The sequence below is a fragment of the Echeneis naucrates genome, chromosome 11 (assembly GCF_900963305.1).
Source record: "Echeneis naucrates chromosome 11, fEcheNa1.1, whole genome shotgun sequence".
Taxonomy (NCBI): Eukaryota; Metazoa; Chordata; class Actinopteri; order Carangiformes; family Echeneidae; genus Echeneis; species Echeneis naucrates.
Window position 1 is genome coordinate 4,746,173 of NC_042521.1, and position 14,748 is coordinate 4,760,920.

At 43.5% G+C, this 14,748-nt stretch overlaps 1 protein-coding gene across 1 annotated transcript in view; it reads left to right on the forward strand.

The window, feature by feature from the left end:
* The first annotated feature begins 467 nt into the window (after positions 1 to 467).
* crybg2 (crystallin beta-gamma domain containing 2) overlaps positions 468 to 14,748 on the forward strand; it is a 34,010-nt gene continuing 19,729 nt past the window's right edge. Inside the window, exons 1-4 of the mRNA XM_029513397.1 lie at positions 468 to 754; positions 5,816 to 5,921; positions 10,241 to 10,393; positions 10,509 to 12,937. Of these exons, the coding sequence (XP_029369257.1) occupies positions 561 to 754; positions 5,816 to 5,921; positions 10,241 to 10,393; positions 10,509 to 12,937 (2,882 nt within the window). The 5' untranslated portion in view covers positions 468 to 560. The remainder of the gene's footprint in view (positions 755 to 5,815; positions 5,922 to 10,240; positions 10,394 to 10,508; positions 12,938 to 14,748) is intronic.

The following is a 14,748-nucleotide window of genomic DNA, read 5'->3' on the forward strand; positions in this document are numbered from 1 at the left end:
AAATTTTAGAGCATTAAGATGCTATAATTTGCTAAATCTTAGTCGAACCTAGAGGTTGCGCATGCGCATCATCGTCGTTTTATCAAGGTTAAAGGGATTGGTGATTGATTGATTGACACTTTATTAATCCCAAAGGGAGAAGCTGAATCGGTCACCACGCATAAACAGCCTAAACAGCCTACAATAATGACCAACACAATAAGTTATACACATAGTGTGTGTTAAGAAGCACACTGATTGCAGTCTCCAATAACACACACTTTCATATTCCACAATGCGAACTACACAATCACTCATGCTGAAAAGAAATAACCTGTTTTGGTTTTCTTTTTATTGTTTCTGCAGGTCTGCAGGACCCGGATCAGAGTCCCTGCGGTGGGCGTGGCTGGTCGCCCCTCGGGGGGCGTGTCCCAACACCTGAGCTCTGAGCGCGGCCGCGCCAGCCTGTCACCTGTCAGCCAGATCCATCTGCTCCACCGGATCCACCTGAGCCACCTGATCCTAACCCTAACCCTTCTGACCAGACCCAGCCCGGCGCTCGGTGGCACAGTCCGACAGCGATGGCGCACAAGAGCTCACCCAGAAAGTCTCTGAAAAGCCTCTTCTCCAGAGGCGAAGCCCAGCCGGGCCAGCCGGCGGAGAAGGATGCGAGCCAACGTGGCGGAGAGAAGAAGAAGTTTAAGTTCCCCAAGCTGAAGATCAAGACCAAGAGGAGCTCGGAGGAGGCAGACAGCGGGAGCCAGCAGGCGCTCAGGTATGTTTCCAGAATCCAGCCTTCGTTCCTGTGCATGTGTCATACGGCTGCTTTCTTTAAGTTATGTAATCTGCAGCTGTAGAAAAAACTAATTTCTGTTGGGCCAACTCACCTACATCTTTTTTTTTATTTTTTATTTTTTATTTTTTTAACAAATCAACCCACACTGCCTGTTGTGTTTCTTCGTTGTACAACCAGTATGGCACAAACTGTGTGTGCTTTGGTGTTTCTTTTTAGCTGATTCTTCACCCCACAGATGGAAGTGGACTCATCATCATCATCATCATCATAAAACAGGCAGTTCATTAGCCAGCACACAAAAATCCAAAAACTCAGATAACTGACGAAGACCAGTTTCAACTCCAGTTTTTTTTTTTTTTTTTTTGTTGATCTGTTGAAAGAGGGACTGAAATGTTGATGAAATCCAGTCTGTTCTTTTCTAATCATTATGTAAAACTGTGCAAGAGAGCAAATGAGTTGGTGACATGAAGCATTTTTCATTTCTCTGAAAGCTTCTGGATATTTCAAGCTTTTTTTTTTTTTGAAAGGCCTGTTTTTATTCAGGATATATTACAGCTACAGATTGGACTGCTGAAGTTTTAATTTGCGCACGATTCAAGTCTCAGTTTATCTGTTCAAAGTGGTTACTTGGTAGCATGATCTATGTTCCTGCCCCCCTTTAGCGTGGCCGTTTACAGGCTAGTAGTGTCGTTTACTGTTTAAACTGAGTGTCTTTGGATTTTGGATTGCTTGGATTGTAACTGTTTTCAGAATTTTTTAAAATACCAAGCATACATTTACGAAATGTGCGAATCACCGTTAACCTTCTTACCTGCCTACTCCTCTTCATCGCCAATGGCACGTAAGGCTTCAGTGAGCTGTCTCTATTGTGTTGTGCCCCCAGGTGGTTTTGGGGCCTCCCGGGTTTTCTTTCGCCTGGTGGTGCCCTGCCCCGTTCTCAGCACAGGTCCCAGCCATCTTAAACGTCCGTATGCGGTTTCCTTGGTGACGCTGCGGCTCTAGGCGTTGGCGGTGGTAGATTCTGGCGTGTTCGTCCGAGGCAGCCACTGTGGAAAACCGACTTGACCTTAGTTTTGAGGATGTATTTCCTGGACCTCCCGCCCTGAGCCATTCCCAGCTCTGCTTCGATGTCTTTTTAGGCCTTGTTGTCCTCGCTGATCATGCTGCCCACGTCTCTGGAATCTTAACTGGGGGGGCAGAGTTTACGCAGATCACTTGTGTTCTGGAGGTGTTGAAGCCGAGGCCATCTGAGGTTCATCGTTAGCTTCGTGTTTAAATGACTTAACCGAACGAGAAGAACGCAGGACACAAGCAAATTTTGGCAGCTCTATCCCAAGTCAGATGCTGCAAGCAGATTTTAGTTTTTGTTTTAATTATTTAATTATTTTTTTCTGTACAACAACAGCAATCAGCACATTATTGTGATCAGAGCTGCTACAGCCATCTGGAGAAACGCTCATTTGTATACAGCAAATTCAGCTTCACAAACACTTTGATCATCAACTTAAAACTATTATAGTGTTATTGTCAATACTGACTCCTGCACAGCACATATGAGAATAAAATGGATATCCAAAGTGATGATGTATGTTTTCTAACTTACAGTCAATGCTACTCTAAGTGAATTGCACTGATGAGGCGGGCACAGCTACCTAAACTGTCTTTGTTTGAACAGGGATGAAACGGGATCATGAGACAGATATGTGTTACCTAAACATACAGTGTGACCTTTTACATTTGCAGCTGTAGTCATGCAGACAGGGATGGGTTGTTGTTGTTTGTTGTAGTTCTCAAATGAAACTGAAGCCTGGATGTTTTAGAAAAGGCAGCCGGCGGCTGATTAAAACGCCCCCCTGCCACCGACCACACCCCGCCGTTAGACCCTCAATAAATACAGATCCAATGCTCTTCTTCATGAGCCTCACGCAATACACAAGGGAAGGTGTGTACACAGACATAGTTGTGAGTCAGCGTCACATGCCAGGGCCATGTTGTCATGTTGTTCATGAGGTTGCAACAAGGGCAAATTTTAACAGTGTATGGAGGGTTCACGTTCAACCTGGAACAATAAACACACCAACCTGCAACCTTTAAGTCATTTGTTTGTTATTTATTTTAATTCGAACTGGATCAAAGAATTCTTTTAAAGCATTCATGGCATTTACTGCAGCCTACCCATTTTTTTTTTCTTGAGTGGCTGATATTTACAGTGTATGAGTAGGTTTTTAATTACTGGTATTGTAGGTGATGTCCGACATCTGAGAGTCCGAATGGTAGACTGGATCTGTTTTTGTTGCCGGTTAAGGATTAAGTTATAATCCACCTCCAGGGTTTGATCTGGCTGGAGATTTAAGCCTTTCATGGTCTCGGAAATAAATCTTCCAAGTTATTTTATTTTGTTTTGTCTTGGCAGCATTTCACAAAGTTAAAGGATAAGTCTAAGTCAGTCAGGTCTTCGTTTTAAATTCTAACCCCGCCGTATGAATTTCCAAAGGAAACAGTCAACTGTCCTTCTTGGAGCAGCTCGAACACACCCAGACTTTCAGTATGGGGGACTAATAGAGATACCGTATACAGAAACCTGCAACTCCACATGCCTGTTGCATTGTTAAGACGTTACTAATAAATGACCCACACACAACCACACACACGTTCACGATCATTGTGCCTCGAGATATATGCTAATGTGGCTCCACTCACCCGTGCTGAAGTGTTACCACTTCATTCACAATACCTGAATATAAATGAGTCACTGTATTATGGAGCCTCAGCCAGAATGAACTATGACATTATTATGGCCTCGCCTGCGAAGTAAAGGGAGGTAAATGAATAGGAAATATATAAAACAACTGAGACTGATGTATATAAAGTCAATTTATGGGCCATGTTTTGGTTCAGAGAACTCAATGGGCAGTCAGGTTGCTACAAAATAAAAGATAAAATCACATATAATGGGCCTATTTATCTGTTGCTGCGCTAGAAATGCACATCTCAGAAGTAAATCTAAGAATTCGAACCAAACACAGGCTGCAGTACTACAGTAGATGAACACGACAGGCTCTCTCTCTCTCTCTCTCTCTTTTTTTTTTTTTTTCAGAAATTTAAAGTTGGGATTCATCCCCAGTTAATGTTTTGCTTGCCATTGTCGGCCATTATTGACAGTCTGGGTTTGACAGCAGCAGGGGAATTAATAATGCAGGAATAAATGAAGTTAAGTAGGGCTTTGTCTTTAAAAATCAATGGCAGGCTTCGAGCACTGAATCTCAGATACTGCTGTTTAGTTCTATTCAGTCCACTCTTAGTTAAACAGGAGAATTGACTCCAAGCCACACGGCAGCTTAAAGAATTCTCTAACTGATAACATTAAATATCAGTCTGACCAAAGCTTTAGATGGAGGGGGGGGGTGACCTCTGTCTCTACACGTACTATCGAAGTCTTCAGTCATTTCTTGGCATATTATTGGATTTCACTAAATCTGCTGCTGCACTGGTCTGTTGTCCATTATTCCGTTATCTAAGTCAAGGGAGTTGGAGTAGCTCGAGGCATTTTCAGGTTTGAAGAAACACAATTGTTTTGCATGAAGGGCATTACAAAATGAATGTCAACACAACCTCATCCGACCTTTGGCGCGTCTGTATTGAATGGACAGCCGCTGACAAAAATTAGTTGCTGGTCATAGAGTGATGGCTTCGTGTTGTGTAAGTATTATAATATAACTTCTGTATCTGTTTTCCCGCCAAGTCACGGGAGCAAAGTGATACTGACGGTTTTCAATTCAACTGTATTTGAAGCCCAATAAAATACTGAGTGAGTAAACTGAAAAGCCCATTTTGTTCTATTTTTGCATACTGAAAATATGCCATGTGACTGTAGCTACTGTTTTCAGATAATATGCAAATAAATAAAATCTACTGAAGCAGCTCTGTCTATCTAACTCCTCACTCTCTCGCTGTCTGTCCACTAGACTCGTTCTAATACAAACACACACTCAACACACATCCTGTTGAACTTAATCCAATTTACTGTAAGATGTTTAATGACGTGAGGGAGTTTTTCTTTTGGTCGGATTGTGTAAACTCGTACGGTGTCCTCTCCTGGTGAAAAAAAGCTCTGGAGCTTTTGTCACCAACATGAGCAGAGAAAGAAGATGTCTGCGTGACAGCAGATGTTTGCCAGTCGTGCGCGTGCATGAAAATGCACGTTGGCTCAAGTCACACTGAACTATAAATGTGCTGCTGCCACTAATATTTGCTTGTCGCTGACTTCCTGCCTTATCCAGGTGTGCGATGGTCAACAGCCTGCAAATATAAGGACACCTTTGTACTGTTTATTGATATGATGACACTTTCGGCTTATTAATGGAGCTGCTCTGTTGACTGTTGAGACCCTCACATGACGCCAGCGTCCCAGGGGGGGAGAAGGAAATGAATGGAAAGACAAATCACTTATTGTCCCACTTGTTGTTGACAGACAGTAGTGTTGTGTTGATGCATGTGATGCATTTTGATTCTCTGCCTTGGGGCCTTACTGCGTGGAGTTGCTTTCCTTTTGCCTGTGTAGGAATCCCTCGGGGTGCTGCTTCCTCGGACATAATTTCCAATTTCATTTTCCCTAGCCCCCATCTGTGACCCTAACAGACTGGCGGTACAGATTATGCATGTATGGGTGGACTTTTTTTTATTTTTTTATTTTTTTTGCTGTTGACACATTTAGTCCCAAACACTAACTGAGCTGCTCCAAGAAGAACGAGTCACTCTCTGCTCAGCCGGTTTTATTCAACATTCCCCACATGCTGATTCACTGCTGAATTTTGCTAAGCAGCATAGACACCTATGTGCAATCAAGTTGAGACAACTTATAGTTCAGCTTCTATATAGGTCTGTCAGTCCTTCCAACCCTCTCTACCCATTTTTGTCGTACATTAACACACTAGCTCATTGCAAAGGGTCATCTCTGTTTACGTAACCTAAAGAAATGATTAGTTACATGATTTAAGAATGTATATTGAAGAAGAGTGTCTCATAATCTGTCTTCCTCAGTGCTGCTGAACCCACTGAGACTGTTGAGAATGGGGAGGCCTTGGCTGACGGCGTCGTCCCAGACAAAAAGAAATCCTTCCTCTATGCTACCGCACCCAGGTCAAAGGTCAGTTAAGCCATCTTCACCCTTGACCTCTTTTCACAGCTGCTACTACTTATCAAGACTCAGGGAGAGTCCAGCTTTTTATAACTTTAAATTCTTTCAGACACTATTGTTAAACTTTTTTCATGTGGGGTTTAGTGTGTTAGTGGGTTTTGTGTGCGTACGAAATTGTGTTTTCAGAGAACTACAGTACCCACAAGCAACCTGATAGGAATTATTTAAAACAAGCTATATTCAAACACAGTTTCCTGACATTAATAAATTCTACATCAGTCAGAAATAAGTAGTAATTAAAAGCACAAACTCTTAAGATGTTTGGTTTCTGAGGTACATTAAAAACTGAGCTAATATTAAAGATTTTATAAAAAAGCTCAAATCCGGCTCCTGCAAAAAAAAAAAAAAAGTGTCAGTATGATTTATTTATTTATTTATTTACGATTGCGTCTCAACTTGACAAATGACCCTTTATTCACAAAGTCAGCCATCTATTCTGGTTTAGAGCAGGAAGCTGTTTTTTACATTGTGTTGCTCCTGGCATATCAACTTGAAAATGCAGTCTGTCTAGATGGAGGATGAAAGTGAGTGATGGTGAACCTGATCTGTAGGCGATGGTGGAATCCATTCAGACAAAATACGTTTAGGTTGTTCATTCATTCATCAATAAAACATCTGCTCTACTTGCATGGCGCCACTATCCCAGTAACGATATGTATAAAAAGATGGAAACTCTTCTGTCAATCGTGGTTTTCAAAAGGAAAGAGTTGATTGATAACCACGAGTAACCGGTTTAAAGCACGCTTGTGTGTCCTGCCCTGAAATTATCCTCAACCAATGACAGCTATAGAATAATTTCTGTTGGTTTTAAACTCTAAACCATTTGTAAACTTTGACTTATGATACGTAACTTTCCCACATTATATATCAACTTTTTAACGCTAGAAAAATCTGTGATTTTAGTCAAATTTCATTTGCTCATTTGACAACGACAATGATAATGCACATTTTTAAGATATACTTTATATCTCACTTCTAACTGAACGAAGGAGTTTATTCATCTGTTGCCTGGATCTTAAGTTCAGAGAGAAAATGGCTCACATTCACTGCAAGTTGTGTTGTGTCAGACTAATTTAGCCTGAAGCTTTTGTTAGTATTGTGTTTGTATAGTGTGTTATAGACAGAACGAGATGTCTGAATAATTTGGCCGCAGGTAAAAACTTCCCGACCATTTGGATCTTAAGTCATCAGCGAAACAATTGAATTGACTGAACTAAATTGACCCCTTGCTCCAAAAGTTAATATCAATGGTGACAAACACATTCTACAAGAACTCCCATGATTCCTCAGTCCTCACTGATGCCTCCAAATATCGCCCTTTTATTGTTCTGAGTGACAAACTCTTTGTGGCAGAAGTGGCGTACGGTCCGTTTAAGACAACTGAGAATTAAATATTGATCTCTAAACCTCTGATAAAGTTGTCTCCTCTTTCTCTGCAGCCTGAAATTCTGATGAAACTTAGTGGCAATTCATCTCAAGCACACGATATAGTCCTTTATCTCTGTTTGGGTTTCTCCTGCTGTGGGGTGAATCTAAATGGAAGAATTAGAATCAGATAGTATACGCTGTGTATGTTAATCATTTGGATAGTAAAGATAAGAGTTTGACACCAGTGAGCTAAGCGTGTAGCAGTTCAGGGCGCGCTCATGGCTTTGTGTGTCGCTCAGATTGTGGGACAGACTTCTGAATATAACCTGTCTGGACAAGAATAATCACGGCTGTTAAATTCTGTCGGTGAAAGATGAGCCCCCTCTTGGTGCCTTTATGATTCCCTCTTCAACAGCCGCTGCAAAAAATCTCCCTCCCGGTGTTTTATTGTACTTAGCTGTGACTCAAAAGTCACTAATAGCGCCAATATGTGCTATTCAAAGAAGTACAAATATTTAATTGCTGCTATTAGACATGCTGACATTAGACATGCCTGTTTGTGATAGATATGCAGAGAGAGACAGGGAAGCAGGTTAAATATGGAAAAGAGGATTTGTGTTCTGACTGTTTGTATGTTTTTGTGTTTATTTACATGTCTTTTGTCTCAGCTGTGCTTTTTAACTGCCCCTCTGAGATAAAAAGTGAATTGTCTTCTTGCCTCCAGAAGAGGGTGCTAGCGCTTCACTGAACAGCAACGTGGTGAAACTGACTCCTTGTAGCTGAGCAGATGATATAGATTTTTTTTTTTTAAATCCAAATTAAGGTCTCTCTTTTAATTATAATTAAATGATTGTAAAGTTCAATAGGTGAAAGCTGTTGATACTGAAATGTCTGGGCTGTATGTAATGTCAGACATCCCGGCGTTAAAAGTAAAAGTGACTATCAAAAAACTCTAAAATGACTGGATGATTTGATCCCATGTGTTGCATGTCAAACCAAATGTGCTTTATGTGTTTAAAAAAGCACATTCGGTGTGACCATTACCTCTCTAGACCTGGAGGCGTGGGACCAGGTGGACAGTCTCCAAAGTCATTTGAAGCGGGCGGCTTGAGTCGTAAAAACTGTCGCTTTCCTGATTCAGGATTCACGTATAAGGATCATTAATCCTCTCTTGAATGTGTCGGACTCATCCATCATTCTTGTTCGCCACATTTCGAATGAAATGGAGAATAGCTCACTTTGAACAGAAACATTTTAAGCTTAAGTTTAACCGATTTCAACATTGTAGACAAGGACAGTAATCCCCTCCCTTTAAATGCAGCTTTTTCTGACGATGCTTTGTATTGTATTCTTGACCGTGAAGTTGGGCAGAAGCTAAATAACAGTGAACACTAACGCTCACAGACGTGTCCTGTCACTCTGCATTTACTCTGCCTGGTGGTGTAGACTCATTATCTGTCCCATTTTCTGCACAAAGACGTTTACCTGCTTCAAGGCGCCCCAGAGACGTATTTAACAAAGCTTAAGTTACCTCGTCTGTCCACTGAACGCTCAACTCAGGCTACACTTTGATTGTTGTTTTTGCCTCGCATACTTTCCAAATTATCCATCAGAGAAAGAAGAATTTTTGGAGGCACACCCAGTTTAAATCTGACAGACAGCTTTGTGTGCCATTCTTCTTTGTCATCACGGTTCAACAAAGCAAACGTAGAATAACCTCTATCTTTTCAATCAATGTTTTTGCGTCAAACAGCATGCTATAGTTTCTTTTGCAAAAACATCTTGGGGAAAAAAGCCCGAGCAGTGCGAGGTGCTCTTCAAAGATGCGCTGACACTCTTTTACATGGTGGCTCTGCCAGATTCAATCAAAGAAAGTGGAGATGTAGATTCGTCCAATGTCAGCTGCATCTAAATGAGGCAGCCAGTCACCTTTAAAAAGATGAGCCTGTGTGTTATCCTGTCATTCAAAACCAGAGCCGAACAGAGCTGTGCATGTCGACCCTGACCCAGACTGATCACGACAAAACAAGAGTTACTGCCGAGAATGAGAGCTACGGCCACACTTTTGGGGGCTCGGTGGTTTGAAAACATTACAACTCCACTGAGAGTGGTACGATTTGAAGGAGCAGCATAATCGCGATGAATAAAAAGAAAGATGGCCACTATTAGAAGGCCGGGAGCAGCTGCTGCCGAGCAAATCTCAGTATGATCATATGCTGACTCATCCAAATTGAGTAGTAATGGCAGCAGCAGGATTGCTTTTATCAGATTATCCCGGCCTCTTGAATTTTAGGATTGGGATAATGATCCGATTTAGATTTTCTCACAAGGGATGAGCATTTATTCGATTTCCAATCTAATCTTTCCAAATGAAGCCCAGTTAGACGTCTCTGCAGGGCTTGAAGCTGCGATCAGTGAGATAAAATGAGGCTAGACTAAACCTCTATACTGCAGCCTGCTGTACAGTACAGGCCAAAAGTTTGGACACACTTTCCTATTCATTTGAATGAGAAGGTGTGTCCAAACAAACAAACAACCAAGATGCAGCTCTAGGTTAAGTAGATTGTGTTCGACTAGTCTTGCGTTTTGTTTTAGGGTGGAGCAGCTTTAGCTGCCTGGAATGAAGTCAGGGTGTCGACTCTTTTTGTTTACAGGTGGAGGAATTTTAATTGTGGTGGTGGAATAATTCTTAAATGTGTTAAGCCCTCATTCCTAACACAGACATGAAGAATGAGTGAATGTGTCCAGTTAACACTTGGCACAGAAAAGGCTTTTTTTCACACAGACGTTAGTGTGAATAGATACCATGAACACACTTTGCATTTTATTTATCCTCCCCCTTTCTCATTTTCTGTGTTTCCATCTCACTCAACCCCTCCATATTTCTTCCTTCTGCTCAGAGCAAAGAATTCAGCTACTCAGAGTTGGACCTCCGCAAGCCCAAAAGGTTTGCAACCTTTTCTTTTGGACTCAAGAAGAGGAGGAAGGATGAAGACAGTATCTCAAAGAGCACATTTGGCCTTCACAGCCCGGGCATTAAAGAGCAGGAGGAGGTAAGATCTGATGGCATTATGCTTTTCCATATATAATCTGTATCAAGGAATTATTATTACTTCCATCAAAGTTTCAGCATGTTCAGCATTTATGAGTAACAATATATTCTTATAGACTAATCTGGACGTCAGTCAGATGGAGCTGGATCAGGCCAACTCAAAGAGATTCAGCATGTCTCAGCCAGAGCTCGACACCAGCGTTAAATTTGACATCCCCTCTCCTCCCGCTGTTGCCACAAACCAATCAGAGCCGTACTTCACGCTCCCGAACCAATCACAGTCGCTTGTCACCATTAACACTCAACCAGAGTCAGAGGAGGCTCTGAAGAACGGCTCCAAACTTTTGGACGTGCACGAGGAAACTCCGAAAGCTCCCATTGCCTCCATTCCTGAGCTGCAGCTGGATGATCAGGAGTGGAACAATCCTGTTGGCGATTACTCATCCAGTAAGGCTGCCACATTTCCTGCTCCTGTGACTCACGCAGCAAGCATCTCTGTTGATACTCAGGCTGCACCGAGCCCTCCGGCCCGCCAGCATCCGGTCACCCATGACGCCTCATCTCCGGAAGCAGCAGTTCTCACCCCTCGTGATAATGATTTCCTCCAGCAGCCTTACACAAACAACGAGATCTCTCTCGCTGAGTCCACCAGTGCCACATTATCACATCATCAACCTGATGCCCCAGACACAGCCGATGGCGGGGAACCCCCCTCGTTGAGTGTTGACTCCAAAACTGACGCCACGATTACAGAGTCGACCCCTGTTCCTCACGACGACGATGACAGCTCTACCATCCGTGAAGTCTCAGCATCTTGTACAGACGGAATTCTTCCCGAAGCTGCCAACAGTGTCACAACAACCTCAGCTATTAGCAGCAAAAAGATGACTCCTTCCAGCGCCGATGTAATTTATGACACGTTGTACGAGTCGCTGTTCCCTCAGAGTTTTACCTCCGAGGTAATGTCGTCCCTCTCAAACCCTCCCCCTCAAATCTGTACAGATGTGAGGCAGCTGAAGGCCAACCCAGAGCCCATCATGCTTAAAACCCTTCACGAACATTACAAAGAGACTAACTTTACGTACTCTCGCCCGTCTTCTTCGCGCGACTCTGCGGCCTGTGGAGTGGATCAGGCCGAAAGACGTTTGCCTGAGAACTTTGAGGTCGCCACGTCGAATGAGCGATTCACCCGTCACCAGAGTTCTGCTGTGACTGACCCTCAAGCAAACAAAGATATCTCCCCCTCACACAGTCCAGCAGGTGAAGAGATTCCTTACTCGGAGCTGATTTGCTCCCAGTCGAAGGTGAAATCAGACAACCTAAGCCTCTTTGGAGATGCTGGTGGGGCAGTCTCTGCGGTTCACAACTCTGCCCCTCCTGCTCCTGAATATGTAACACCCCAGGGGACGGATACTCAGGTTACTGGCTCCAAAGGGAGAGTGATCCTGGTTAAAGAGTCGCTCTCAGACAAAACTGCTGTTGTTTCTGACTGTCCCTCTCCCGTGCCTAATAAAATGAGCACACTTGACGACCTTGAGTTAAAAATTGAAACAAGTGGAGGTCCTTTTGCCGGCTCTGGATTGGTTGAAGCACCTGAGGGGCTGTTGAGCCCGGTGTATCTAAGCTTGGGATCAGACGATGGCAGTGTGGTGGAAGTCTACTACAGCGCCGAGGAGGACCACGTAGAGGAGAGCGGGGAAGAAGACGTGTACACAATACAGGAGGGAGAGGAACTGTGCGCGGCAGAGGGCGTGAAAGAAATTGCAGAGAAAGGAAGAAGCGGGAGAGACGAGGGAGATTCGAGTGATGAAGAGGAGATGCAACGTGAGGCGTCAAAGATAGAAGCTGGAACATCTGAGTTTCTCAGCTGCAATGATGCAAAGAGAACGGAGGTAGAGGTAGCAGCCGCAGCATTTCCACAGGTGAAACAAGAAGGGGAGGAGGGAGGAGGAGAGGAGTTACCGGCCACACTGGTTCGGCAGGGGATGGTATGCGACGTGGGTCCTCCCTCCTGCGAGCAGCATGTGCAGGGGGAGTGTTCAGATGGAAACTTGACCAGAGACCTGGAAACAGAAGACCACTGGAAGGAAGAGAAGCAACCCCCAAGCCAGGAGATAGAAAATCTGGCTTGCAAAGACACAAGGAGTGTCAGATTTGTAGATACTGCCTGCTCTGACACAGCAGAGGATGTGATCACACCCACACCTGGAGAGGCAGGAGAGCAAGTTTCTGCAGACAGGAGGGAAGAATCAAGCCAGGAAACCAACAGCAACGCCACGACAAGCGCAGGAGCGGAGTTTGTCAGGGACGTTTCAGCGCACATCCCTGAGCTGCAATCAGACGCCATCGAGATCGAACACAATAGGGCTCTGCAGAGCAGTGAGTGGGCAGATACAATTACCCCGAGCGCAGGCAGAAAGGGGTCGGGGCCGGAACAGGCAGCAGTCGAGCTGTCTAACTCAAACCCAGAAACACTCCGTCCTGAAGCTGCTGCAGAGGCGACCTCAGAGAGGCCGGCAGAGGCCCAGACTGACCAGGATCCGGGGTGAGTCCAGATTTTAAGCTCTTCGTAAATGATGAACTTGAAGGTTACATCGAGTAGATTTGAAGTCTGAATGAAGTGGTTGTTTTTTTTTGTTTGTTTTTTTAATGGATAAGTTAAGTTGAGCAACTTTTCAGTTAAAGAAATCGTAGCCAATGAAGCTGTCTAGGCATGAGCCTGTAGCCCAGAGGGGTAATGCCATGCAAACCTGCGCTGATATCTTGTCAAAGTGAAGTGATACACATGTGGGCAACCTTAGAAGGCTGCTCTCACATTACCATGGAGCCATCTGATAAGGCCCCAAGTGTGTGGTGGATAAACATGTCCTCCAGCAAAAAGGTCAGCTGGATCATTTTGTTTACCAACAGACCCGAGTCTGGGAACATGTCTGGTCTAATTGATATATTTTAAGAATATAATCTACCATGTGTTCAGGTCTGAGCCATCATTCAGTATCAAGTTGTGAGGTGAAGACCTTGTTGTGATTCAGGCTTCAGTTATTATTATTGTTATGATTAACAGTATTGTTGAATACATCTATACAAGTCCAGAATGATGTCTTCATGTTGGTGCTTCCCTGAATACAGCTCACTTTCACACATATCGTTGGCCAGTCTGAACAAACTGAAGAGATTTGATTTCTTTCTGCACGGCGTCCTTGATGCTGCACCACCTTCACCATCTCCTGAGCCGCCGCCTGCAGTAGTGTTTAAGTCGATACGTAGAATATTTTACGGTCTGCCAGAGAGATTCAGGTGCTCACAACCTTCATATCTGTCAAGCTTGTGATCCACATTTTATGCAACAGCATCAGATGAGCTGAGCCACATCCCAAAACTCATATACGAGTCATGACCTAATTAGTTTATGAAAGAAAAATCCAAAGCACTCCAGTTTCTCAAGTCAAAGCGTGAGGCTTTGCTCTGTTTTATCATCATGTGTTGAATATTTTCAGGTGTTGGTTGTATAAAAAGAATATATTTTTAAAAACTGAGTGTGTGATGGGAAGGGTTCACTGCGATGTCTCTCAGACAATCCATAAATGGAAATGAAAAAGTTAACCCACAATAACAATAATTTGTTAGCTCTAAATACTTGACGGAGTTGTCAAATGCACTGTCACCCGTGAGAGCGGGACTCATACTGGAAATTCCTCTTCGCATGTGAACGTATTTTTGCAAAATGTTTGCTCGGAGCTGGCACATGATCAAGTATTTTAATTCTTAGGAACCAAAAAAAGCAGAAGGAGGTGGATGAAGGAGACATAGCCGCACCTCGTGCAGTCTTCTCCAGTATTTTTTCTGCAGATGTGTGTTTTCTCCGTGGCCCCCGCTCGCTGCTTGATTTAGATCCATGCTAAAACCTTTTCAGGCAGACAACATGACGGCTGATGGGAGAGGTAGATTTTTCTCAGCAGGATGAGATTTTCCCAGAAAACTTGTGGCACATGATGTGACAGGTGCAGCCAAACTGTAGGATCATAATGTGGCAGACGGCACAAAGTAAAAGCTTCAGTCTGCCTCGCCGTAGTCACAACAAAAGTGCATTCTTTTGGCTACATTTATCTCAGGACTTTTCACCTAAAGTTTGCTGATTTTTGTCAGTGTGATCTTTCACTTATTAATTTAGCTTGACGATTGCTCAACGTTGCTGCACAATAAAACCACAAGATGGGAGCAGAGTTAAAGCAAAACAAACACATTAGGGTCTAGTGGACACTTTGAGAAACAGGAAATGAGGGAAGCCAGATTATGTTGGCAAGAAAAGTGAAGCGATTTTATATGTAGTTTAACAAGAACGACTTGAACACCCCT